Source organism: Lepisosteus platostomus, chromosome 10 (genome assembly GCF_059453375.1).
Source record: "Lepisosteus platostomus isolate fLepPlt1 chromosome 10, fLepPlt1.hap1, whole genome shotgun sequence".
Lineage (NCBI taxonomy): Eukaryota > Metazoa > Chordata > Actinopteri > Semionotiformes > Lepisosteidae > Lepisosteus > Lepisosteus platostomus.
This window is the reverse complement of record NC_142620.1, coordinates 6,413,595-6,439,232: the sequence shown is the minus strand read 5'-3', so window position 1 is coordinate 6,439,232 and position 25,638 is coordinate 6,413,595. Positions and strand designations below refer to the sequence as shown.

General features: G+C 46.8%; 1 protein-coding gene across 4 annotated transcripts in view; it reads right to left on the bottom strand.

Annotated features, from left to right (window-relative positions):
• Positions 1-25,638, bottom strand: part of traf3 (TNF receptor-associated factor 3) — a 37,743-nt gene that overhangs the window by 6,868 nt on the left and 5,237 nt on the right. The window contains exons 3-10 of one of the 4 annotated variants that reach the window (XM_088647713.1): positions 23,071-23,166; positions 10,053-10,321; positions 9,112-9,163; positions 8,700-8,804; positions 6,850-7,014; positions 3,946-4,026; positions 3,392-3,466; positions 2,885-2,977 (exon numbers count right to left, since the gene is read on the bottom strand). In XM_088647713.1, coding sequence (XP_088503839.1) covers positions 2,885-2,977; positions 3,392-3,466; positions 3,946-4,026; positions 6,850-7,014; positions 8,700-8,804; positions 9,112-9,163; positions 10,053-10,318 — 837 coding nt within the window. In that variant the 5' untranslated portion in view covers positions 10,319-10,321; positions 23,071-23,166. Of the gene's footprint in view, positions 1-2,884; positions 2,978-3,391; positions 3,467-3,945; positions 4,027-6,849; positions 7,015-8,699; positions 8,805-9,111; positions 9,164-10,052; positions 10,322-13,552; positions 15,021-15,101; positions 15,342-23,070; positions 23,167-25,638 lie in introns of those variants that run through there. The other 3 variants (XM_088647712.1, XM_088647710.1, XM_088647711.1) reach the window with 3 other exon arrangements.

Genomic DNA, 25,638 nt, shown 5'->3' with positions numbered 1-25,638 from the left:
ACACTCCACTCAAAGCCCTCCACTCCACCACCACCAGTGTGCAGCCTCACCTGGATGAGGCGATGGCAGCCATAGTGCGCCAGAACACTCCCCACACATCAGCTATCAGTGGGGAGGAGAGCAGAGTAATGTAGCCAAAGAATAGATGGGGATTATTAGGAGGCCATGATTGGTAAGGGCCAATGGAAATTTGGCCAGGACGCCGGGGTTACAACCCTACTCTTTTCGAGAAGTGCCCTGGGATTTTTAATGATCACAGAGAGTCAGGACCACGGTTTTACATCTCATCTGAAGGACGGCACCTGCTTACAGTATAGTGTCCCCGTCACTATACTGGGGCATTAGGACCCACATGGACCATAGGGTGAGCGCCCCCTGCTGGCCCCACTAACACCTCTTCCAGCAGCAACCTTAGCTTTCCCAGGAGGTCTCCCATCCTGGTACTGACCAGGCTCACACCTGCTGAGCTTCAGTGGGCTGCCAGTTGTGAGTTGCAGAGTGATATGGCTGCTGGCTAACTGTCACGACACCCTACTGCCCAATTTAATAGACTTCTCTTTTGTAATCCCTTAGACCTGTGGCAAGACATGGCTGTGTAAAACCTAGTAATGGAGTATTATTCTAGTTTTTTGTCATTGGGTGAACTGCAAAAGAGGAAACCATTTAGCATTCAGTATCGTTTCTGAAAAGGGATTTTTAGATAGAAAAAAACCCTCTTTTCTTCTTTTCTCCGCTGTTTAATTCTTACTTCTCAGTTTTTCTGTCTCCATGCGTAATCCCCGAGGGTCCCAAAGGACAGACCAGGTGACAGATATCAGAGCACACCGAGGCAGCCAGTCAGGACAGCGCTACAGGCAGAAGGCAGAGCAGCACAGTACTGCCATCAGCCCGCAGAAAGAAGGAAGAGGCAAGGAGAAGTAGGTCTTTCTGTAGTCTAGAAATGAACTCATGCATCAGACCGATCTTTGTCAGTCCAATCGGGAGTTTTCATTTCCCACTTGAGAAGCTCATTCATGCAAATGCATGTCTCAGTTATTGTCAGCTTCCACAGAGTTACTGTAAGACGCTCAGGTCTGCTGGTAAATGCTTCAGGTTTTCACCAAGCATCGGGGGGATTCAAAGGGTAATATATGGGAATCCTGCACAGCTGCCTGCAGTCGGTCCTTCCAGGAAAGAGAAGCAGAGGGGGCCCAAAACTGTTTCAAATCCCAAGTGAGCATGAGAATTGAAATGAGTACGAGGCAATGAATTCTTGTTATTTTTTGTTAAATCTTCCCATAAAACGTTAATAGAGGCCTCTGCTCTCAAAGGGAAGACCCCCTTGAAGTATCGGCATATCTGTGAACACAGGATTTTCATCCCCTTGGCTGGGGAAAATGCCCAGGGTTCACATGTTAAGACACTGTGGATGAAAGCATCAGCCATAACTCTAAACTCTGAAAACCACTGCATCAGCTCAGGGGCTGTAACAAGTCTGAGAAAAACAGACCACGATTGGACACTGCCTGTAATTTGACCACCGGTTTTTGTGAAAGAATAGTTTGATAAAGGGGAGCCGCACACTCAACCCCGGCCCTTCCGTAGCGTGGTCTGGTCTGGCACTGTGGACTGGCTTTTCACACCTCTGAAAGGAAAACGGGCTCCGAGTCCGGCACGCTCCTCTATCGTACCTCCACAGCAGCTGCACTTCCTCTCTCCCAGCCCAGGCATGTGACTGGAGCATGACTGGGCCGTCTGGGAAGCGCAGACTGGGCCCTGGGATTTCCAGTGATTCAAACAGCAAGCGTACCTCAGACCAGGAACGCACACTCATGTTCACACTCATTCTGATGACACTCTGCAGCGTTGAAGAGGAAAAGCCACCCGCCCCAAGGACAGCTAATCAACATAAGACTTTCTTCGGAGTTTCAGCAAAACAATGCCCATATAAACCACTCTCTGAAAAAATGCCCCATTGGTTCTTCAAACAACTAACAGTGTACAGAGGTCATCCAGTAAAGTGATCACTGAATGAGTTCCATTCATGCTAACTGCATACGTGTAACTTTAAGACGGGCTCAAAGCAAGCAAAGATTATTTAAAACAACGCCAACAAGCACCGAGCCCCCTAGCACGGTGAGTAAGTGTTTTGCAAGACATTTCCCGAAATCTCAGCGTAGTATCGCACTCGGCATGTGCGGGACTGAGCTGAAATCATCATTTCGCACCTCTTCTCTGCAATCTAATAACTCCTGGGCAAACCAAGCGAGAGTTTCCCGATTAAAACGCAAACTTATTGTAACTGTATAAAGAGCAGGGTGATCTTTCATGTGCTGCATGACACGCTTTCTCTCCCCTAACCACAGATAGCGAAATTACTAGTAGAGGCTGTCATTGCAGCCCAGTGATGAGAAATTCAAAATGTACAAGCGTTTTGTAATATTTTCATAATTCCCTTTCAGCAGATAACAGGTCGCGAACAGAAGAGACTGAACACAGTGACATTAAGATAAAGAGGCTCAGCATGTTAAAGCAGATCAAGAAATCTCACCCCACACCCTTTTCTAAATACAGCACACAAGGACAGCCCCATCAGAGGGCTCTCCCCAGGAGAAAGAGACTAAGACGATGCACTGTTCTGTGTTTTTTAGCACCGTCATATTAGATAAGCTATCTTGAGCGAGTTCAGTCAGGTGGCTGATGAAGTCATTCTGAACGCTAGCTGAAAATGCGACTCTTGAAAACACAAAACAGTTGGGCTTTTCTTCTCCACAGATCCCTACCCCCAAGCAACGCGCTGCGTCATGAAATGCCATCCTCAAGGAGAGCTGTGCTTCGGCAGAGGGAGGATACAATCCTCACTGAACAGCCCCTGGCAGAGGCAGTCGGAAAGACAAGTACTTACCTTGGTTTCCAAAGCAAGGTTCCTGGTGACCATAAGCTTGAGGTGATCCGAAATACAACTGGCTTCGTGGGCCCTCATTTCCTGATTGAGACCCTACAGGAAAGATAGAGACAGCGAGCTCAGTAAGAGGCAGTGGGGGGTCTGTTTTACCCATTCTTAACAAATTCTGCCGTAAATTAATTCATAGTAATTACCACGGGAAAAATTAAAACAATTTTGGTGAAATCCTGCCTCTGGATTTTAAAATTGCTCTTCAATTATTAAACCAGCCTTTTTGTATTGCTCCTCTGAATATATGGTGGCCGTTTGACAATCCAAAAACATTTTCACATATATAAAATTGGATGCATAAGAAATATAATCTCCTTGTAACAATGTCTAATGAGTGTTTAAAGATGTGAGCATTACAGCATTCTGGAGATGAGGTGTGGGATTGTAACTTATTGGAATAGAAACAACTGTTCCCACACTCCCAGAAAAAAACAAGTCATATCAACACTGCTTCACCTTGAACGTGCATCCATAGCGACTGAACACACAGTTAGTCTGGGCATTTGGGCAATCATGTTGGTGATTAGGGAGCTAGAGAAATGGGGAGGGAAAAAAAAGACACTGGATTAATTCATTTGATTCAGAAATGTTTTTTTTTACAGAGCCTTCTCTGTATTGCGTAGCATTTTAAGAATAACTTTATTCAAAAAGGGGTCAATGCTTCACTATGCTGTACCGACCAGATGTGTCACAGGAAATGAACTGAAGTGTCATTTTCAATTTTATTCACGCTGAACGACTACATTAATGACTAGTATTTGCCATGGCTCTGTTAATTGACTACATTAATGAATGTACGGGGGCTACTGCACTGCACTTTCAAACTCAATTCCCTGTAAACCTCAAATCACTCACAAACTGATGAAGAACCACACACTTACTCAGTCACTCACTACTCACCAAATTACGCCCATCACTTAATATATAAAATAACCAAGAGAGAGGAACTAAATTCCACAGATATCACTATCTGTAGAGCCAGTGACAAGCAAGAAAAGGGCTTTACTTACCTCACTCCTTAAAATAGCAGTGTAACTACATTTATTGGGGCAGGGCACTGGATAGGAAGGACATACAGTCTCTTTGTGTTTCTGAAAGACATGAAAAAGGGACAGCTAAGCTGAGCTGGGCCTTGCCAGTACTGGGAGATCCTTAAGAAAAGCCAGGCTGCTGCAGTCAGTGGTGTTGGTAGACCAGTAGGTGGCAGTCTTCCCTCTGGACCAGAATTTCTAAACCAACGTCCCGGTGTGGTGATGGCGGACACTTTGGGAGGATTTGACTTTCAGATGCAACATTTATCTGAGCTCCTGACTACATAACCTGTTGTTAAGAGTAGGGGCGTTAGCCCCACTATTTTGGCTCAGTTCTACTTTAGGCTCAGATGATCTGGCCTATCCAAATTCTGTCCTTTAAAACTGGTGAAGATCTGATCTACCGCTGCAGAATGGCTGCTGCACGTCTCCTCGGTTCTGGCTGCACGTCGGTGGTGGGTAACTCCTATATGTAAAGCACTTTCGAGTTCCTCTGGGATGAGAAGCACTATCCGATTGGCAAGGAATTATTATTATGAGGCCCTGCAATAGGGAACGCTCTGGGTTCTTCTGGAGCTGGTGAACACAACACAGACATACATCCTGGCAGCTGAATATTATTCTTTTCAAAGAGGTCTGGTGTACCACGTGGAGGCACCAATCTGCAGTCAAGAACTTGTACAAACTGTATTTATAATAATTCAGGCTGTGAGTACAATGTTGATTTAAAACTCACTAAAGTTTTGTACGAACCAGTTTCACAAAATTACAAGAATCTGAACCGAAGTGAACTTGTTTTTTGAAGACATTTTCTGCGAAGCTGCTAGAAACAAAAGAGCTGAGAAACCAGTATTCGGAGCACAGCATATTTCTTCACAGTGTTTGTTGTTTTTTCTAGCCTACGCGGTGCTCAATCGGGAGGAAGGGTGTGCCCTTTTGTTTCTTGTTTTGTCCAGCTTGTGTGGTTTCAAGAGGTTCTGAGGTTCAGTGGGGGCTTCATGGCCTGAACCTTAACGGTGTCTTCAGACCTTCAAAGAGTACCGCGCTGAAGACCACCCCTCCCGCAGGTGCCAGGGAGGCTGAAGAAAGGAGCCTTTCCTGTAACTCCACTGAAATGAACTGGCCGTGCTGGGGAGGGGAGGGGAGGGTAGGGTGTTGTCCACCAGGAGAAACGTCCTGAGCAGGTTTAGACTGAAACATCACACTTCTGCAGAGAAACGCTCAGAATTACTATAAAAGATACCCTCTGCTGGGAGGTAATCCCCTCAGGGCGGCTTTCATGAAAACGAATCCTGTGCAAGGAATGATAATGGTATAACGCACGATTAGATTTAACTCCTTCCTCTCCGGGCTACAGTGACTGCAATTCTCTTACCTACGCAGAGGGCCTGGGCCACCCTGCTCCGGCACGGAGAGCACTCCCAGGCTGGCACATGAGTAACACTTCCTCACGTGTTCTCACTGAAACCCGGCAAGGGACAAGCACATGGTTCCAGACTGCGCAGCTGAGCTACCTGACATCAGCGCACCGTTTCCAGAGGAGACGGACGTTTTAGGTTTTTTATTTTCCTCTTACTGCTTCTCATAAGAAAGTCCAGTCAGGAAACCGCACTGGATGTAGCCGGATAAATATATAAGAATCTCAAATCTACAATTGGTCTAGCAACACCCCACCAATTTCTAACAGCTGCTTTGTGAAAAAAACTGGTTTCACCTTCCTTACTCACAGAGTGGACTACCGGCCCTTTCCAGTCACTGCAAAACCAAACCAAGGAGTTCAGAGGAAGTTCCAGAGCACAGAGTACAAAGCAGGGTGGGTGTCAGCAAATAAAAATTCCTTAGGTTTTTATTTCAAAATGCTATTACCGTATTTTACAGTCTATGACTCTATATCTCTAACAAGGCGCAGGTTTATAAAACAAAACCTAGAAAATCTCAAACCAATGAACTCATCTTTGCTGGATGTCATAATCCACGGCCCTTACTTCACCTCCCCTCACTCCTCGGATCCTCGGACCAAACTTCTCACAACACGTTAATAAGCCCTCTGGCATAACCCAGTAGCGTAACTCAATGAGACTCAAAAACGCAGTGTAGCTCATTGTTCCTTTTCTTTTGCACTGTCGTAGTTCTGAATAAAGTTATTACATCCCTCTAGGTAAAAAGTAATTTATGGATCACGTGTCGTAGATAACAATAGCAATTCCAATGCCAACTTGCATTCTTGCTCTCAGCAGACTGAAAGTAATGGAAACAATATGCAGAACAGAGGTCAAAGCTGGATGGCACATCTGCACCATGTAAATTGTAGCAGCAGGATGACAGATTTGATGTCAGGGCAGCAGGCTTGCCCACTGTGCACATTTCCACCCAAAGTTGTGCTCCCAGAGGTCAGTCCGACCAGGAGGGACACATTGCCCATCTGCTTGGCCAATGTCTGGGCCTTTCCTGGCCACTGCACAGTGACCACAGGAGGGAAGGCCACTATACTGATACACAGCACAGCACTGCATCCCCAATACTCCTGATTTTTTGTAAACCACTGTTGAAAAGGTCTGAAAGCAATCACGTTTTTATTTACACGATTAGGATAGCAGGGCTACCGCCCCCACTCTTAAGAATAGAGCCAGATCATCTTTCACTGAGGACCTCAGCTAACTGCTGCATCCGAAAGGTGTAAAATGAATTCTGTAACAGTGAGCATGAAGGTGTGGATGGCCTGAAAGTTTTTAAAAAGTTGAATGCTGCATCACAGCAGTTTGATTTTCTTCCATGTGTTCACATCAGGTTTGGTATAGTCGCTTTTTCGTGCATCAACATCAGTAATAGCAGGACAAAGCACACGGTCACTAGGTAGGAGAAGCAAGAATAACACACACACACCTGTATCTCTGTGACCGCCATCTTCCGCTTGCAGTACTGGCAGGTCTCCTCCCGGTATTTGCACTTCCAGTTCAAGTGCTCAGGCATGTCCTTCCTCATCATCTTCTCCTTACATTTACCAAGGGGGCAGGGGACTTCAAAATACGGGCACGCGTTCAGGTGATCCTGCGAAAATCAAGACGACAAAGACATGACGAGGGCAATTCAAACCCCTTTCATACTCCTCTAGTCTGCCGCTGTCCGTCATGTAAAAAAAAAAAAAAAAAAAAACTGAGGAGCCCAGGATCGTGAGGAGTGACGTCTTCCTCAATATGAAGAAAAGTTGCAGGTTGTTTCCCTGTTAGAACAGAGTGCACAGCAGCCGGAAGAGTCATCAGGGTGACCATGACTGACCCCCAGCCCTACGAACATGGTGGCAGTATGTCCAGCTATCTGATTCGCAGACTGTGAACTGTGAATTGCAATGAGCACCTTTACTCTGACATCGATCTAGCTTGGAAAAGTCCATGCTCATTGTCAAAGCAATCCATTGCCTTCCTGCAAGCTGGAATCTCTGAATCTGTCAGAGCCCTCTTGTTCCCATGGACGCTGACTGAGTGGTCCACAAACAGTGCCCTGCAGTCAATTCGTACAACACACCATAAACCACTAGGTGCAGATTAATTACCGATTAAATTTCCTTTAGCAATCTGTCATGGTGAAGCAATCAGGACAGTCCCGGTTATTTTATATTGCTGCGCACCTTGTCATCTGTCTTTTCCATATGAAAAGTCACCAATGATTCTGATCTCGACTATCTGACTTTATTGCCATGTGCACTGTCAAACGGGTGATAATGGAAAAGACTTCTTGAGCTCACTAAATAATCATTAGTAAGACAATGGAAATAAGCCACTATTTCACAATCGATTTAGAGCTACAAATGTTCTTGGGTTCTCTTCTCGTTCCAGCCAGTTGTGCAGCCGGAGAAAGTGTGAGCAAGTGTGGCGCAGCCAGTTCTTACCGGATAAGGAACAGAGGAAAATCCACCCTCCAGTCACCCCCACCTTTTCAGACATACCTGACCTAGCCAGCCTGCGACAACCTCAGCCTGCACGCTGTGGGTTACTCTGAACCGGCAGGGGATTTTGTTTCAAATATCATGGACAAATTATAATTAGAGAGGAAATGATTCAGTTTTCTTATTGGGGGGGGGGGGTGACGTAAAACATTTTACATTCTGCAGCCCGGGCTGGAAGGAAGTGGGATGAGAGTCTACAGTGGCCTGCCCTTTAAAACCACCTGTACAGCAGTGAGAGTTTACAACACCTAACCACATGGCTCTTAACCTAGAACAGTCTGTGGTGGGGAGAATCTGGCGGCTCACTTTGAAAACACAATGGATTAACTCTTTTCCAGTTGCCTGAAACAGCTATAGAAAAACTGCGGCTTCAGTGTACAAATCCCTATTTTTTTTTAAATAAAAGCATGTCTACACTTACCCCCCAAAGTTTCTCTCCATTCCTCTTGGTGAAGGCGCTTGCATTATGGTTGCTGCTGAAGCTGCACTAAAAGTTCTTCTAACATTTCTTTTTATCGTTAATCCACCGGTAATTACCACACTGATTTAACTCTCTGCAGTACGCAGATGTCAAGTACCCTCTAAACATTTGGAATGAGTGTGCAATTATCACAGATACAATATACAAGGTATAAGAGAGGCTCTCAGTCTGCCTCTAATTTTCCTCTTCCGTCTGGAATCTGGAATGCCTCTGCCATGGCAGGAGAACTCCCATGTCTTCAAGTCCCAATCTGGACCTCTCCCCACCTTGTAAGCGATCTTAGACTGCTAATGAAAGCACAGCACTTACCATAACGGTTTGTAAACTCATCTGCTCTTTGCACCCGTTCTTTTCACTCCTGCAGTGCACCTTGAGCGCCATAATCTCGCGATGGCAGCACACGTCCCTAAATATCTGGAGAAACAAATAAGAACGTCAATACAACTTTCGGAACTCGAGCATAATAGAAACCTTTTATTAGTAATTAAATGAACAACTAAACTGAAGTCCCTAGAATAGCTTCTAACCCTCAGGACGTATGCGGATTCCAAGATACTTATGAAATACATATACATATGCAAAACCGCGAAAGCGGTTCATTTCTTTTTTAAGTAAAGGGGGATTTTTGCACATATATGACATTCTGAAGCATAATTACATCACAGTAGAGTGATAAGTGAATAATATTGCAGGACCGCCGAGACGGGCGTAGAGTATTTACCTTGTCTGCAAACAAAGGCTCATCGTCTGCTGGGCACACTGCATTTGGTTTGCTGATAAAGAAAAATGGTAATTGTTGTTAAGAGCAATATTTCTACCGCAGTGGTGAGCAGACCTGGTCACCGACTGACCTCTGGGTCACTTAATTCCACTGTAAGTGGTCGTTTATCGAGCCACTTATTTTCCATATTGATCAAACTGCACATTTCTCCCTGTGCTTTACGCAGGTGATGACTAAAGCAGACCTACAAATCCCTGGAGTTCTGGTCTAGAGGCCAGTGAAGCCTCACAGGATCTCATGTCCAGTCTACCTGAGACAACTTCACATTCTCCAGACTTAATCATCTTGGAATGTAAGGGCCTTTTTTGTGCATCTTTCCTCCTTTGCCATGTTCACCAGCGTATTTCAAATCGAGGCCTGTACTTTTCTTAATTGCAAAGTTGGGATAAAAGCAAAAGAACAGACATTAGCAATCGGCTATGGAAACAAATGAAGCAATTTGTTCAGAAATCTGTAGCGGGATGTTGGAAGGGAAAAAAAAAAAACTGAAAGAAAGGGAAATTACAACATGCATCATTTCCTTAGAAATGCAGACAGTATGATCAGTATGGCGCTAGGCTTCAGACAGTGTCCACTGGGTTCATCTGTGTTTACGCGCACCTTTATAAAAACCCACGCATGAGCACACAGGCCCTTGTGCAAAGCACAGTAAAGAGCGCACGTGTGCACGAGTGCACGAGTGCACGAGTGCACGAGTGCACGAGTGCTTCTTGGCTCTCCGTCCACGTTACGCGATTAGACCACACACACAAACCAGAAGCTCTGGATGAACCCCCCAGGATTACACTGCAGGCTAGTGGACAGGTGTCCGGTCGTGGATGAAACACACCCAGCCTCTCCCAGCGAAGCCGGAGCTGGGGTGCCCGGCGAGAGCCCCTCACCTGAGCAGGTCGGCGATGCAGGTCTCGCAGAAGCGGTGCCCACACTCCGTCTGCCGCGGGTTGCACAGCACCAGCCGGCAGGACTCGCAGCGGTACTTGTCCTCGGGCGGGAGGACGAAGCGGTCCCGGAAGCCTCCGTGGGGGGGCAGGAGGCCCGGCTCGGCCCAGGCCCGCTGGGACAGGGAGGGGTTGGGCAGGGAGGCCAGGCGGTGGTGCAGGGGCACCTGCAGCTCGCGGGGCACTTCCGCATTCCGGCCCGATGACATGACCTGCAGGCGACGGCACACCGACGGCTTTGCGTTAGACAACCTCCCCGCGTGGGCCACTCTGACACGAGACACCCTCAACGAAGAGGCACGCTTGACCTGAAGCGCCTGCACCTTATCCTCTGCTTCGTGCACAGAAAGGCCGTCTCCATGCACAGGCCTTGGCTTTCTAGTGTCAGGTCTGAAAGCCGCAAGAGGGGATACATTCCCATCGACGGGGCAAGACGTCTCTGAACTAAACCCCGAATGCCACACCAGTACCAGAACCAGAACCAAACTGGGACCTCCTCGCGCCCTGAAGGATGACCGAGAGGTGTGCAGAGGTGTGATGCACTTGCCCTCATCTTTGAGGATCTGAATATCCGGCACACAGAACTACAGCGCCTGCAATGCTGTATCCACCATATACGATTAACAGGCTTTCGAAGCGCATCTGAAAACACCTGTTCAGCAGCAGAGTCTATTGTGTTCACAGTGGCCATGCCGCTATCGCCAACCTGCAGACAGGGAGGGGTAAAGGGAGTGGAAAAAAACTTCTTCAATGTTAACAAGCTGTGACGGCACTGGAGGAACTGGTCTGTGTCATTCCTGTGTAAAGAATCCACACTGTTCTTCTTTCTGGTTGTGAAACTCCACATAAATGCGATATGTTCTTTCTTGCTAGGCCACATCAATACCCCATGACTTTGAAAAAAATCCTGCCCCGGGAAAACCCTACCTTACATTAATAGACGCGTGCTGCTAATTTTATCCCAGTTCTGATTAATGTACGGGCTGACAGGCCCTGCAAGTAACTGGAAATAACACTCCTGCAGGCTGCATGGACATTCTCTTGCTGGTTCAGGTACTGGACTACAAGCAAGACTGTTGCATTTCTAAGTCTTTAACCTGACTATGCAGAGATACTGGACATCAACTCCTCAGGCAAGGACGGCTCGTGTCAATGCTCCATTACAGCACTTGGGTTGGTTAACCACTAAAGAACTCCTGTTCTTTTCACAATTCAAGTCATTCAAAATCCTCAAGGGCACTGACAAAGTCAAAGTCAGCAGACATCTTCAGAATCAAGAATGAAACATGCACCACAGGACACAGCTGGAAATTACGTGGAAGTGTACTTAAAACCAATTACAGGAAGCGCTTTTTTACCCCAAAAAGTGGAGGGATTACGGAAGGAGCTATTTTCAAGAAACAGCTGGATGAGATCCTTTGATCACTTAGCTAACAACTAGCCAAAGGACTAGAAAGGCCAAAAGGCCTCATACTGTATTGTAACAGATCTCATGTTTCTTAACTTCAGGCAGAGAGAAAAACTGGCATCAGTTAAATCCTAATATTCACCAGAGAGAGCTCTGGCCAAGCATAACCAGCATGCAAGCTCTGTACCCACAGAACCATTCCATGGTGGAAGGGGAATTTCTTATTCATCACCAGTAGGAGCACAAGTTGCCAGTAAACCTACGGGAAGGAAAAATGTTGCAGCAGGGCATGGTACCTGACATTTAATTATGTCTTTTTTTGCTAATGTGAGTACTGAGATGATAGCTAGAACGTACTTCCCACTACTTGCTCAGAAGAGAAGCTACCTGTTACAGTAAATCACTGGAGATAATGTTGAAGCACTGTTTCTCCACTCAGACAGGAAGCATGGCCTGTCCCTTTGCGTGAGTGACATTTCATATTTCTATCCACTGTGCCCCTTATGGGCTGCTGCATTTGCATATCCCTTGCATCGCTTTCGAAAAAACACCTCTAATCAACTGCAACAGAATCGCGTTCTCAGCGCCCAGACGACTACGCTCACTCTGTATCTCGTGCGCCTAACGGGATTGGTATTTAAAAGTCGCTGATGAACGAGAAAATCATCTATATCCATATTCTGCATAAACATGAGTGTATTTTTAAAACCGTGCGCTTGAGCAGAAGAGACTCGAAGCAGAGATAGGAAAGGTGACTCAGGCTATGAGGCTTAAAACCTTTCTCGGTGCAGTCAGAGGGCTCCTGGAGGAAACATGAACTCAAGTCAATTTTTAACATTTTACAGAGCTGTAAGTCATACAGACGGGAGCGTAGCTGTCTCTACAATGTTACCAGCAGTTTCAAGAGTACACTACAATCCACACTCTGAAAGGGACACATCGCACGGATAGCCAAGACAAAGTTGTAAATGCACACGCACCACAGTCTTCCTCCAAAAGGCTAAATGAAAGCCTGAGGTTCAGCAGCAACAACTAGGGTTGTCTTCTACGGCCTAGAAGAGACCACCTACTCTCACCACTCTACTGTCTTAGCTAAAACAGTATGAATGTAGTTGCAGGCTAGAACTTATCCCAGTATCCGTAGGAATAGACAAAAAGGATGCGACTCTCCCTTTGACAGCATGCCATTCCACTGCAGGATCACACAGCAAAGCTCATCCCCATTTTTACAGCTCTGTCGCCTGCCGCACTGGGGCCGAACTGTTTTCAGGAAGGATGCAAACCCGCAATCTTCCCGACGGGAAGAGCCAGAGCTTTGACCCAGCGCTCTTCTGCTCACTGTCCTGCGTACAGGCAAGGCCCGGCATGATCCGGGCTCTGCATGCTAACGGTACCTGCACCCCCTGCATCCTGACGGGAAGCGGCCGGGTCACTTCGGACAAATGAACGAAAGTATAGTGAACAGAAGTGCCAGCAGAAAGATAACAAGTTAGGAAATTCGTTTTTTGTACACTCTGTAGGGAGCCTACTGGACTCTACATGGGCCCTCAAAAGAGCTAATCAGTCTCAGTTGAGTGTTTTTTTATTTGCACGGGAGTGCAAGCCCCGATCTCGCTCAGGTGTCGGGTGCCATTATTCCCACAGTCACACTGCAGGGCACAGGCCTGTGGATACATCAAACTTCATCTGATCCGCAGGCGGCGGGTCACAATGCGCATGGTGTCCTGTACCCCACGGGCCTCCCCGTAACACCACCTCAGTGCTGTTTCCTCCATTAGCTGCTACAACTAAACTCTGTGAAATCTGTATTAGAGAACTAGGGTTTTACGTCCTTTACTCAGCACAATAATGATTCCACAAAGGGAAACCAAATGCGTTGGCATCCACTGAATTGCAAAAACACCATTTTCCGCAGGGCAGGCGGTGAATCTCACGCTCGACAGTATGTCACCCAGGAGAAGTGCCTTTCCTGGGCCAGAGGACAAAGAGCACACAGGGGGCACAGAACAAGCCTGCGGTACTTTGAGAAACTCACCCCCAGCCCAGTCTGCAGGGTGTCCTGCCCAGCCTGGGCACGCGCCACACTTTCCAACGGACCAACGGGCTCCAGAGAGCCCTGCACAGACATTCCCGCGGTCCAGTACGCTCTTCTGCTGGACTCCATTTTAGCTCTCAGATCCTGAACTGACTGTCGGTTCACCACACTTTTGCATTTCTCCCAGGACTAAGCCGAGTCGGTCATTTAACGCCGTCTCCTGCTCCTTCTTCTCTTTTGTCAAAGATATTTCTATTTCTGCGACGAGGCTTTGCTGGCGGTGGAGAGCAAATCAGAGAGGCAGGTGGGCAGGAGACCTTGAAATGTTAACTTCAACAACAGAAGGTCGGATCTTTTCCTGTGCGCCTGTTTTTTTGTTTTAATTCCAGCCCAGGTCGGCAACCTTCAGAACAGAAATCTCCTCCAGTAGCTCTCACTGTGTTGTGCTCCTGCAGCTCCACATGCTAAATGTGGTCCTGGCTCAGGTCTCCATCCACTTTTATCTCACTGCTGAGGAAAGTCCCTAATTTTCTGCACAGCGCATAGCAGAAAAAATTCCACCTAAAGGGAGAAGTTGCCTCGCTGTTGACACTACGGCTGCTCGCTGTGGCCTGAGCGCAGCAGGAATAGGAATGTCCATCTGCAGTTTGACGGAACGCACGATTTCTCTTTACAGAAAAGACCGTCTGGGATTTTGCACAGGAACTTTCAAATGATTCAGTTCAAGTACAACCCCGACTCCTGACGATTGCCCTCTTCTCATATCAATCTATCCATGTGTGTAAAAATACCCACTTAAACAAAGTCCCCCTCTCAACCTCCAAAAACCACTAAACAATCCCTGAAACAGACAAGATAGCAAAGCTCAGTCTATGCTATTAAGACCCCTACAGTAAGGGACATTTGTCAACATTGAGATTCCAAGCAGTCAGGTCCTCTACCTGTTGTGTGCCAACAGTTTATTTTAATGTACGCGTCTTACTACAAGGGCAGAAGGGCAGAGATATGATTGCCCAGTATATAAACGGGGCTCCTAAACACTGTGTTAATTAGTAATCACAGTCAGTAGTCAATACTGCACAGGGCAGTTGCACTGGTCCTACCCTGCAATCACACCTTTGCACCTGTCCAAAAGCAATCCAGTACAGCTCTGTAACAAACAGAATTTAGTTACTGCTGACATATTGTAGGAGAATTGAATTCTGTAATATCTTTCATGGAAAAGGTGTGCGTTTCCATGAAAAGCCCCAGACAGAGCTGGGAATGGTGAAAAGGTAGTTTCCAAGCAATAACAGAAAAAGGGATCTCCACGCTGGGCAGACGCACTGTGCTTTCAATTTCACTAATCTCAAGGTTTCCCTCCTGCGTTAAACCTAGGGCGTCCTTTATTCCACGCACTCCAGTAGTGCCGAGGACATTTTACAGGAAGTCCATGTACACAACACGCCCCCGTCCCTCCCACATCCCTTAGCTGCCTCATAAAGGAACAGAGCAGCCTCCTGAAATGAACAAGATTAACACACAAGACTGAAGTCACATTAATAAATACCAGACCACATGCAGCATCAGAAAGCCCCCAGAATTAGACAGGTGTCTCTGCAGCTGCGTTTCAGCACTGATCTGGCTGACATTTGCTTCCAATATTCCCCTGATGGCTCGGATCAGCTCTTGTTTCGGCTGGTTATGTTCCTTCACTTTTGCTCCATACAGTAAAATGTCGACTCCGTTCGCTGTTACCAGGACAGGACCTTCAGTGGGACTCCTGCCCTTTCGCTTTCCAGAAAGGGGTCTGAAAGAGAAAAGGTTGTTCGGGTTTCTCTCTTAACACACAACTGACTGTTTTGTTGTTGTTTTTTTCCCCCCTCTTCCAGAAGAAAAGCACCCCGACGCCTTCAGATAAGCAACGTGATGAACTCAGGCCAGGCTGACGCAACACCCCAAGAATCCCTGGGCTCCTACTCATTTCAGAACAGCCTCTGTAACTCGTTCTCAGAACGCGCACAAGCGTATGCAAATTCTTTTCGAAAGGACCAAAAAGGGTGTTTTTTTTTTTAAGAAAAGCAAAAAAAGAGTAAGAACGCCCCTTTTTCCTGCCATTTTGCATTACGACCTTTTGCCCTCCAGGAACAGGATCAAAATGAAAGAAAAGGGAGGTTTCCCCAAACCCTGCCTGGGTCACGTATCTCAAGACGATAATCACTAAATGTAAATAAGCAAGCCTTTCTGGTAAAGTCCCTGAAAGCTTGTGCCAAGATAACCAAAATAAAAAAAAACTGGCCCAACAAGCTCGCCATCCCCCTGCTGTGGCAGAAACATCCGATTATTCAGTATTCTGATTCCCTCGGTTGATTTAGCATGAACCCCACCCCATGCAAACTCCGTGGAATGATACCTCCCTGTCTCCGCTTCTCTCGGGGCTCAGGAGGGGGGCGCAGACGAGAATCACGCCCCGAATCGCAAACCGCTACGATCGTCAAACGCCGAACAGAATTCCGAAAGAAAGATATATCAGCACGTGGACGTCTTGCAGAAGGCACAGACCTGTGTGTGTGTGTGTGTGTGTGTGGGGGGGGGCTTCTCTACAGTGAGCAGGGAAAGGGACCGCTCATCAGTCATTTATCTCAGCAGAACGACAACGGACTCCTGGCGGTGTAGACGTTGGTACAGTATGTACCAGTATGCTTGTTCCAGTGGCTAGTGTAACAGAGCAAGAGATCACGGAAGGAAGAGGGCTCGCACTGTCCTGGCAACGCAGGGTCTGTTGGTTTCTGATCCCGATGAACGCGTCACGAGGGCGCTTCAAACGAGACTCAGGAAACATCTCCAGGGCCTTCCAAGGGGCTGGACATTAGGATCAGGGGTTTAAGCCTGGGTCAGATTACGAGCCAACTGCGATTCCTGCTGAGGGTCCGGTGGGATTAGGTGGCCAGGGCTCAGAGCTCTGGGCACACCTCAGCCTCTGAAGTCTCCTGTGCACTTGCAGGCACGATGCTCCCTGACGCGCCCAGATCCAAGCAGCGGGAATGTGGGAGGGGCAGAGGGCTCTCTGGGAGTGTGGAGACGACACGCAATCCGCATTTCTCTTTTAGAAAAAGAGAAACTCTTTTAATTTCTAAATGTGTCATTACGGGCTACGTTTCAGACCCCCCACCTGCTTGATTGAACTGATTAATCAATCCCATTATTTGTAGCCCTGAACTGCTAGAGCTTTCTTTTTTTTATATATATAAGCAGTTTAAAGCTTGCACCTCTCCAGCCACCGAGAAGGATGACAAACTTTAGTCAAGCACAGCACTATTAAATGTAGGGGTGGTCTGTATGAAGTAACAGGAAATGAAGAGCAACTGGAACATGGACCAGGCCTGGCAATGCTGTGGGTCAGTGGCAGCATGATGCCACGGGATTTCTAGTTATCGTCACTCCTTCAGTCGTTAACCACTTAGGGGTAAACGGAAGCCAAGAGATCAAGTAATTAGTCCAATTTCCGCTCGGGGCACACAGATGCCAAGTGGCGTTCTTGTACCAGGGGGTATGCGTGGGTTAACAGCAGCCAGGCAAAGGGCAGCATTTCGTCCTTCACCTCCAGCTCAGCCAGGCTGTCGAGAGCCCCTCGGAGTCTTCCCACTTCTCACTGGGGAAACGCAGACGAGAACAGACCCCCGGCCCTCCGGCTTGTTCCCCCGAGTTCAACCGAGTGCACCGGTTACCTTGCTGCCGCTGCGCTGCAAGTGCAGTATATGGGAAAACCACAAAACCAAGAGATTAAGCCGCTACAGCAACTTGAAAAAAAAAAAAGCAAGAAAGAAAGGCTTCCTGGCTGGGCTCCAGAATCCCTGGCAGGCAGGCAGGGGGAATACCGGCACCGAGGAGAACTTGGCGCGGGCTCCCGCGGCCGCGGCCCACACGCGGCAGACTGCGCCGCTTGTGCACGTGCGCGCGCGCCCGCAAGACGGGGACCGCGGCGCGGCGATCCGTGCAGGGGATGCGGGAGGCGCTGTGGGGTTTAGCCCCCCGAGATCCCGAGATCCGACGCAGACGAGGAAGAGAGATCGACGGGACACTACGAAGCCAGCGGTCCCTTTCAACGGGGAAGCGGCTTCCCAAAGCTTTGCCGCCTTGTAGGCTTGGCTTTGTGCGTCATCATGGGAAAGAACGATTAGCGCCTGTATTTCCAAAGCTTTTTTTGTGCTGCACTCAACCACTACTATTCTCCTGGTGCTCAATTTCTTTATCCATAAAATATGGATATATGCCAGAATTATAGAGATCTAAAGTCACAGAGGTGTCCAAGTTTCACAGCTTGGCTGAGGTTGGGTGTAATTTACCGGTGACATACAAGCCTGTAGGAACCTGTAAGGTGTTACCCAAGTTAAAGCTCCTTTTGTCCTCCCGAAATCAAACAGTTAGACTGTAAACGTGCTGGGAAGAGGAGCATGTCAGCACTTAGAAGCCTTTCATTTCAAAACACTTAATCGCATTTGAGGAGTATTTAAAATACTCCTTAAGGAGTATAAATGCAGTGGTGTGTCCTGGTTAGAGCCTACAGGTGAGTCAGCAGTAGCAAAGCACATGCAGAGTTATCGTCAGCTTGATTTTCCTTATTAATACAGTTAGCAGCTTTAAAAAAAAAAAAAACACCTTAAATTGAAATTACCTTCCTCTTCACAAAAAGTTATTTTTCAATGTCTCATCTTACTCTGAACAGTTCTAGATTTCGGGATATGTGCGTTGTCATTCATAAAGAACTCGGAAGACATCAAGACTCCCTTTTTCAGATCACTGAATAAGAAAACAAAACAAGAGCAGAAAAAAAAGTTTCCCGCAGTGCTGACTGTTCTGCTTACCTCATTTCAGTTTCCCTCCAGAAAGAAACCATGACACACTTCACTGACAAGACAGGAAGACGTTCTACCTTTTGGTGGTTACCTTGGCAGCCAGGCCATGTCGCAGTTACTCAAGTAAGAAAAAGGGGGACTCAGCTCTTCCCATTAACTGGTCTTCCTAGATCCCAGTAACACCCCAAAGGCTGCCTCCCACAGCTCCACAAGGCAGATCACACCTTCGTGGAGGTGTTTAAAAAGCACGCACGCTCGAACGCCAAATCGACGCTGTTCAAATACAACGTGAAATAACAGGCAAGGAGTGAAACAAAAAAAAGGTGCCAGAAACCTACAGGGGCAATTCAGACAACACAAATGCAAATTTGGAAAATGCCTGTGGAAGCCAGAGGACAGGAAGCGCTTCTTCGTGTAAGGGGTTGTGGGAGTATGGAACAAGCTACACAGCCATGTTATAAGGCCAATACCCAAGCTTTTCTCACAAAATGGCTGAATTTAATTAACTACCATCAAACGGGTAAGAATGGCCGCCTTTCATTTTTAGCTGTACTTATGTTCTTAAAATCCTACATAAAGCTCTGTTTATTATATCCACCAAATTTCTGCGCCCCTGTATCAGGGCTTATGGACAGTTTGAAGCTGTTGTTAATTAGGTGTACAGTATGTAACTGGGCAGTTGACCTTGTGAGGGGAGTTTGATGGTTCTCTAGCAACCAATTTACCCTTACATGGCTCTATAGGAAACCAACCAAACTCCTGCCACAACAACAGGTGCCCTGTTACAGTGTACCTGTTAAACAAAACATTGTTGTCACTAGCTTAGTATAAGGATTCAGCCTGGCGTTCCTACTACATGCTGTAATAGCGCTTGCAGTAATTCCAAAAAAACATCACTCATGTCAAGAGCTCTCGATTTTACGATGTTTTCCAGAGTTTTGGTTTACTTCGTATTTTCAGAGGCCGAAAAAAAAACAAAAAAACCCCAGAGTGCAGAATCATTTTTCTCCTTATAATATGAGTGTGTGTGGTTTCCAGGCTCGTCGCCATGGAGACCTGGATTCCGAGGCCAAGTTTAACAGCCGCGGCAACGCCAGACATCAACAAGAGGAGGACAAAAACAAAAGAGTGGCCAATTTCAGGGGCGCGGGTGACTTCTGCGAATGACAGGTACCCCGCTTTGTCCTGGAATAGTGGCCTCCGTAACTCCACGACCTGGCAGGCCTGGTCTGCACCCCACCTTTTCTGCCTCACCATCACCCGCAACGCTGAGTCACCTCGGCCCCTCGCGTGCGCGCCGCCATTCCCCACCCCCCCGCGAGTAAGGTCCCACTTTCACTGGCGGTGTCGCGGCTCTCGGTGGTCGCGTCACCAGAACGACAAAAGATCCCGATCCCCCCCAGTCTACCTTCAACCATGTGTGAAGTCGAAGCTATTGACAGAGAAATACAGTAAAGCCTATTATTAGAATTATATTACTAGAATTATATTTTTTCAGCCCCCAAACACAATATTATATGAATATTAAGTATATAAACACTACATACAACATGTGCATTATGGATCTTTTGACTCTTGTTACAAGCGCAATCAACACAGTTAATGACAACTGCTCCTCTGCCCTTTTGCCCTAAAAGCACAAGCTCTTCAGTTCATGTGTCATTAACAGACCGTATAAAGTCCGTACCGAACACAAACAGCATCCATCATCAGCAACGGACATACCCCTATAGGACACCATTGATACAGTATCCCCGAGTTTTAAACCTTTTTTAAAAGTTTATTTCACATTGTTTTACTCTATTGGTGCAAAGCCGGTTATTTCTTTCTTTCCAAACAGAATTTCCCTTTAGCAGATTTTATTCCATAAATAAAAAAACGGAGGGTTTACCGTAATACAATACCGAGTTTTTTTATACAGGCTGGCTATCCGGGATGGCTCATACGCCAGATTTTGCCTTTAGAATGTAAACACTAAGTAACAGCACGCCCCGAATAAAGAGAAATTTTGTACTGGTTTGCAAATGGTAAAAAAGGTTACTTCCAGTCCCGCCGTCCAGCACAATCCTTGGTTTTTCAAACCGCTGTCTGAAATTAAGTCTAAAAATCGTTCTCTATGCCAACCAGCTCTGATTTTTTTTATCAGAAGACAGATAGAAGTCAGTCACTGATTAAATGCTTTTTGCCGTGTTTGTTTTTAGTTGACACACTAGGAAGGCTATGTGAAGCGATGGATTCCAGGAATGAAAGTTTTTATGAGAAGTAAAATTAATCAGCTGTGATCCCAAGTGAGGAGAACAACCAAGCTGTTTCTTTTTTTTTTTCCTGTAAGAAATTCAGGAAGTATAAACAACCCCCCCCCCCCCACCACAGGAGAAGGAAATAAAAGGCCGAAAAGCCCTCTCATGACGTCCTGCGGTATTTCCTTCAGTTTTTGGGCCAACAGGGGCTGGAGGGGCAGCTCGGCGAAACAGCGTGCAACACTCCACTGGCAGTCCAGCAGTGGTGAGGCAAAATGCAGTGTGGGACTAGCAAATGCCATAACATTGAGGAATACCTGCGCTTTCTTTCATCATGCCTGTTGTTTTAAATTTCCCTCTTAGTGCAGTGGTACAATGACACCCAGGGAATTGCACAACCCTGGCGCAGGTTTTCCTGCCCTGTACTTAACTTTCAATAGCGTTACACAACTCTGGGACCAATAACCCGGTCCTAGTGCTGATCTCGACACCGATACAGGTGGAGGGGCTTGCTGTTTTATGGGAAGCCGTACCCTTTAATAAAACAAGCGCTACGGACTTCTGTCAAGAGCACGGGCGGACATCTGCTTCGGACCGCTCATGAGGATAGTTAGGACTTTCCGCCTCAGAGGGAGATAGGCAGGTGGCCCCTCCGCTTGCAAAACTGCGGATGACAAAACTTCATTCTCGCAGAGCTGCTCAGAGCAGCACACCCTGTACTGCCACAGATCCTGGAAATACCATGACACATCACTTTATCTTTACAGCACTCACTCGAGCACAGGGCTAGAGCCCAGACTAAACAAGGGACTGCAACTCCCCTTCCTACTGACTTAAAATGAAAAAAATGTTAATGACTCAGGGGCAGAAAAGGAATTCTCACTCTCCCTTTGACGCCTTGCGCTGACGTTCTCCTTCAGGATATCCAATTCCCAGCACGCTACCACAGAAGGAAAGGGGCCTCCGTTCACCCACCGCGAAGTCTCTCTGACGAGCATGGCCAACAACAGAGGCGGTGGGGCTAGCTGCACGTGCCTGGTAGCCAGGATATACACATGTAGAAGGCACTTAAATCCCCAGCAATTCTGCCTTGTGGATCGAGAGCCATCCACAGCCCGTCGCCACAGTCCACAGTGTCTGGACCGAAGGAGTCCAGGGCCTTTGGCAAGACACAGACTAGCACAGCTTTGCAGATCCCAACCCAAATGGTTTTGCCCCTCGTTATTCTCCCTGAACAACCCTGCTTGTGCCTTTTTTTGGGTGAAAAAGAAAAACCAGGCAGCAGTATGTGCAGGGGTGTTCAAAACAGAACACGTACGCCCCAGTCATCCGCAGTTTCTTGGGGGGGGGGGAGGGAGTTTGTGTGTGACAGGATGGCACAGGTGCCTACCAACACCGACAGCATTTTACCAAAATGCAAATCCCTGTAGATTAGCATGATAAACTGCTGTCTTCTGTAAATACTGGTACCTTTAAGCCTCTCTGTGCACTCAGAATCAGGGGATTCCCATGGACTGCGTCTCTGTAACGGATGTTATTTTATCTGTACAGCCCAGAGCTGCAAACCTACAAATGTGTAAAAGTGCAAGAGTGAGTCTTTACCAGGTGCTGAGGATTCTGGTCAAATGCATAAAGAATTGATTCGATTGTACTAGCTTTTTTAAATTATGGTACCTTTATATTATGTGCATGCTTTAAAAAGCAAAACTCTGAGCTTTTATTTAACCAATTTTAAATTATTCCATGGCTGGATGTTTCCTGTGTGTGCATTTAAATCTGAGGCAACGCAGATGAGAAATTGTTAAAGTTAATTGCTTTTGCTTTGTCTTACAAAATCCCAGCTTCAGATCATGCCGTCTGAAGTCTGAAAAGTAAAACAAGACAAGTAAAAGCATGTGATTTTCGTAAATCTCTTTACCATATTACCTGTTTAATACTGTATCTGCAGGTTTTAAACTGTAAGAATTTTCGCATGAGAAAAAAACATTTTTGTTAATCTATTTCTTGTTGAAGCGCACGAAAAATAACATAGCCAGAGATAAATTAAGACAGGGTGCATTTTGCCTTTTGCAGTCGGTGCTGTTGGGGAAAAGTGAAGCGAGTTCCTTCCAGTAAAAGATGCATCCAAGCCTTTCTCTGGAACATTGGCGATATGGGAGGAACAGTGCAGTCCATTAGGAACAGGGCACTTACCTTTCTAAGAAAGCATTGCTTGTTGCTCGTACAGTATCTACACATGCCTTTCCTGCTGTTCCAAGACACCGCGGCTCTCATTCGAATACAAAGAATAAAACTCCAGCTCCCGAATTTCTCCACCATCACTGTACATCACAGGATCCACTGCCAGATCCTACACAAGCAGCTATGGGCACAGCACACAGAATTCTTCACACCTTCAGTCACACTGTAGAGTGCTGAGGAACAGGAATGAGCATCTACTTACGCTAAACGCTTTGACACAGCTGCTGGGGTGGGAAAGAGAGGATCCAGATTTCTTCAAGAACTTGTGACCTCCTAGTCCAAAGGGCAACACCTGCGTCTGCCGAGTGTGACAGAAAGATCACAGGATACTGATGTTGGGTGCAGCTAAGTGCACAGAATTTAACGCTACACTTTTTTTTCCAAAGGAACATGTTTACGCTTACAGGGTGAAGACAAACAATTGTAACGGGAAATCTGCGCATCAGAACGTATGCTCTGAGATTACGGTAAGGACAACACCCAGGTGTGACAAGGTTTCGCGTGATGAGGCGTCTCTCCCTTGCTCTGCAATGCTGTGGCCACAGACACGTGGAGACTGAGCTTCGCACAGCACAAGCTGAAGGAAGGTGTTTAAAGGCACATGTGAAACGATCCGAAATATTTCTCCCTTATTAATAAACAGGTGAACGCTGATCACGTTTATTAAACCCATTGTGCACAGATTCTGAGAACAAATCAACCTCATGATTGCAAATGATGCTAAAATAATGTGAGGTTCAGGACTGTGTAGGACTCTACAGTATCCAAAAAGTCCTCAATACAGGCAAGAGGGAGAAGAATACATCCTAACACCGTTACACCTGCTTTGCATAAAGAGCTGTGAGCCAGCGAGAAATCAGGCAAAAAACATGAATTAGGCCCAACTCAGGAAAACAGACCGAACTACAGTTCAATAACCAGCTCGGCATTCACACACAAGAATACAACTTATTTTTTACATTTCAGACAAACCAGTAATTGGGTTGCAAAAAAAAAACAGATTTCATGGGGGCTCCGGGGATAAAGTAGGTGATGGACTACTGTACGAGAGCAATTTTCATTTTCTCAGACTGCGGCTGTGAAGAACCTCACGGAACATTGCTCTTGTTCAGAAGCTGTGGGCCATGTTCCACTCTCAGATGGAATTAACACGTTCTAGTTATTAGGTTATCTAGTTATTACCACTGTTCTGTGTGTGAAATACAGTATGACATCCTTCCTGTCTTTTACCACACCAGGGGTAGAATAATTGCACAAACAAATTTTCCACCTGAACCTGGGAGTTTTTTTTTTAATGTTTCCTTTGCACGCTGTTATTTCATCAGTCAGGTGTGTGGATAAAAAAAAAATGCTATGTCAATTCTCTTCTTTCATGCTCCAAAGAATGGACCGCTTGGCTGAAGCTGTCGCCTAACCACTGCAACACGGACCTGACAGACGGGAGAGCTGGGAGAGCCTCGCTCACCTCATCACCTAGCCAAACTTTCAGAAGGACAGGAAACCAGCATTCGGTATCTTCTTTACATGACCAATCACCTGCTCGTAACCAGAATCTGCAAGCCGCCATTCACCCCCCTGCTATAGAGCAACTTTTGTGGGTCTCTGATAGAATACTCTGACAAACAAGTTAAACAACATGCTTCCAATACCTAACTCTCCCTGTGGAGCTTCCCTGGAGGACCTGGGAATTAAAATTGTCCCTCCCATTCTATCAGCCCGTTCCGTCCAAGAGCTGACTAGCCTGGACAAAGCCACCACAGACTCTCACTTCCCAGGAACAGGCTTGCAGTGTGAGACACCGCCACGTTTAATCTCTTGCAATCGTACGAGTCTGTTACAAAAACTGGGGATTTTAATGGTGACTTGGGCAGGCGATGAAAGCAATTTCTGCGTTTTAGAGACATCTGCGATTTAAATTCAGACTTTAAAACCTGGTGTGATTAGCATTTTTTTTTAAATCCCTGGAACAGCAGTGAAACCTCCCACAGCAGTCGGAATGGTCTACCATATCCTGTGCATGAGCTGTATTCCGTAAAGGCAACTTATCTTGGAATGGGAGCTCCGGGAGTCTGTGCAGCGCTGCTCACAAGCGATGTCAAGGGCAGAGGGGTGACAGCTCCAAGAGCCGCGATTTTCTCGAACCGACAGGGTCAACGTCAAGGTCCCCAGGAAGAGAACACACAGCAGCCCTGCGGGCGGACTTCACCCATGAGAACCACAGGCCTCTTTATACTGTAGCGCAAACACCCTTTTTTTCCCCCAGACACCAGCCTCAGAAGCTGAGATTTAACAAAGGGGGAAAGGAGGTAAACACTCATGTCTGGACTAACTGTGCTCGGGCGAAGCTGTGCCCACTCTTCCCAGAGTCTTCTGACCCCCCTCCCCCCCCAAGGCTGCGACATTCAGCCACACAGCCGTTTATGTGGAAGAAAACTCCAGCAGTACCATTCATCCAGACACCCGACAGAATTCATCCAGACACTCTAGCCCAGTGCTGCTCTAGTGTGCAGCTTGATTACAGTCCACCTTACATCAGGTTTCCAGCCTTTGTCAGAAACACCTCAACAGGCTAGCTAGCATTTACCAGAATCGGACAGTTTCCAATCACTACGATGGTCTGAGAAGTAAGAACAAACTCAAGAATCGCACAGTTTCCATACCTGCATTTCATTTTCCACTGTGGGTCTGGGAGAAGAGGTGCAGTTGTTCCAGCAATATTCTTCCTAATCTAAAACTCCTCGCTTCAAAAGATCTCTGCAAATACTTCATT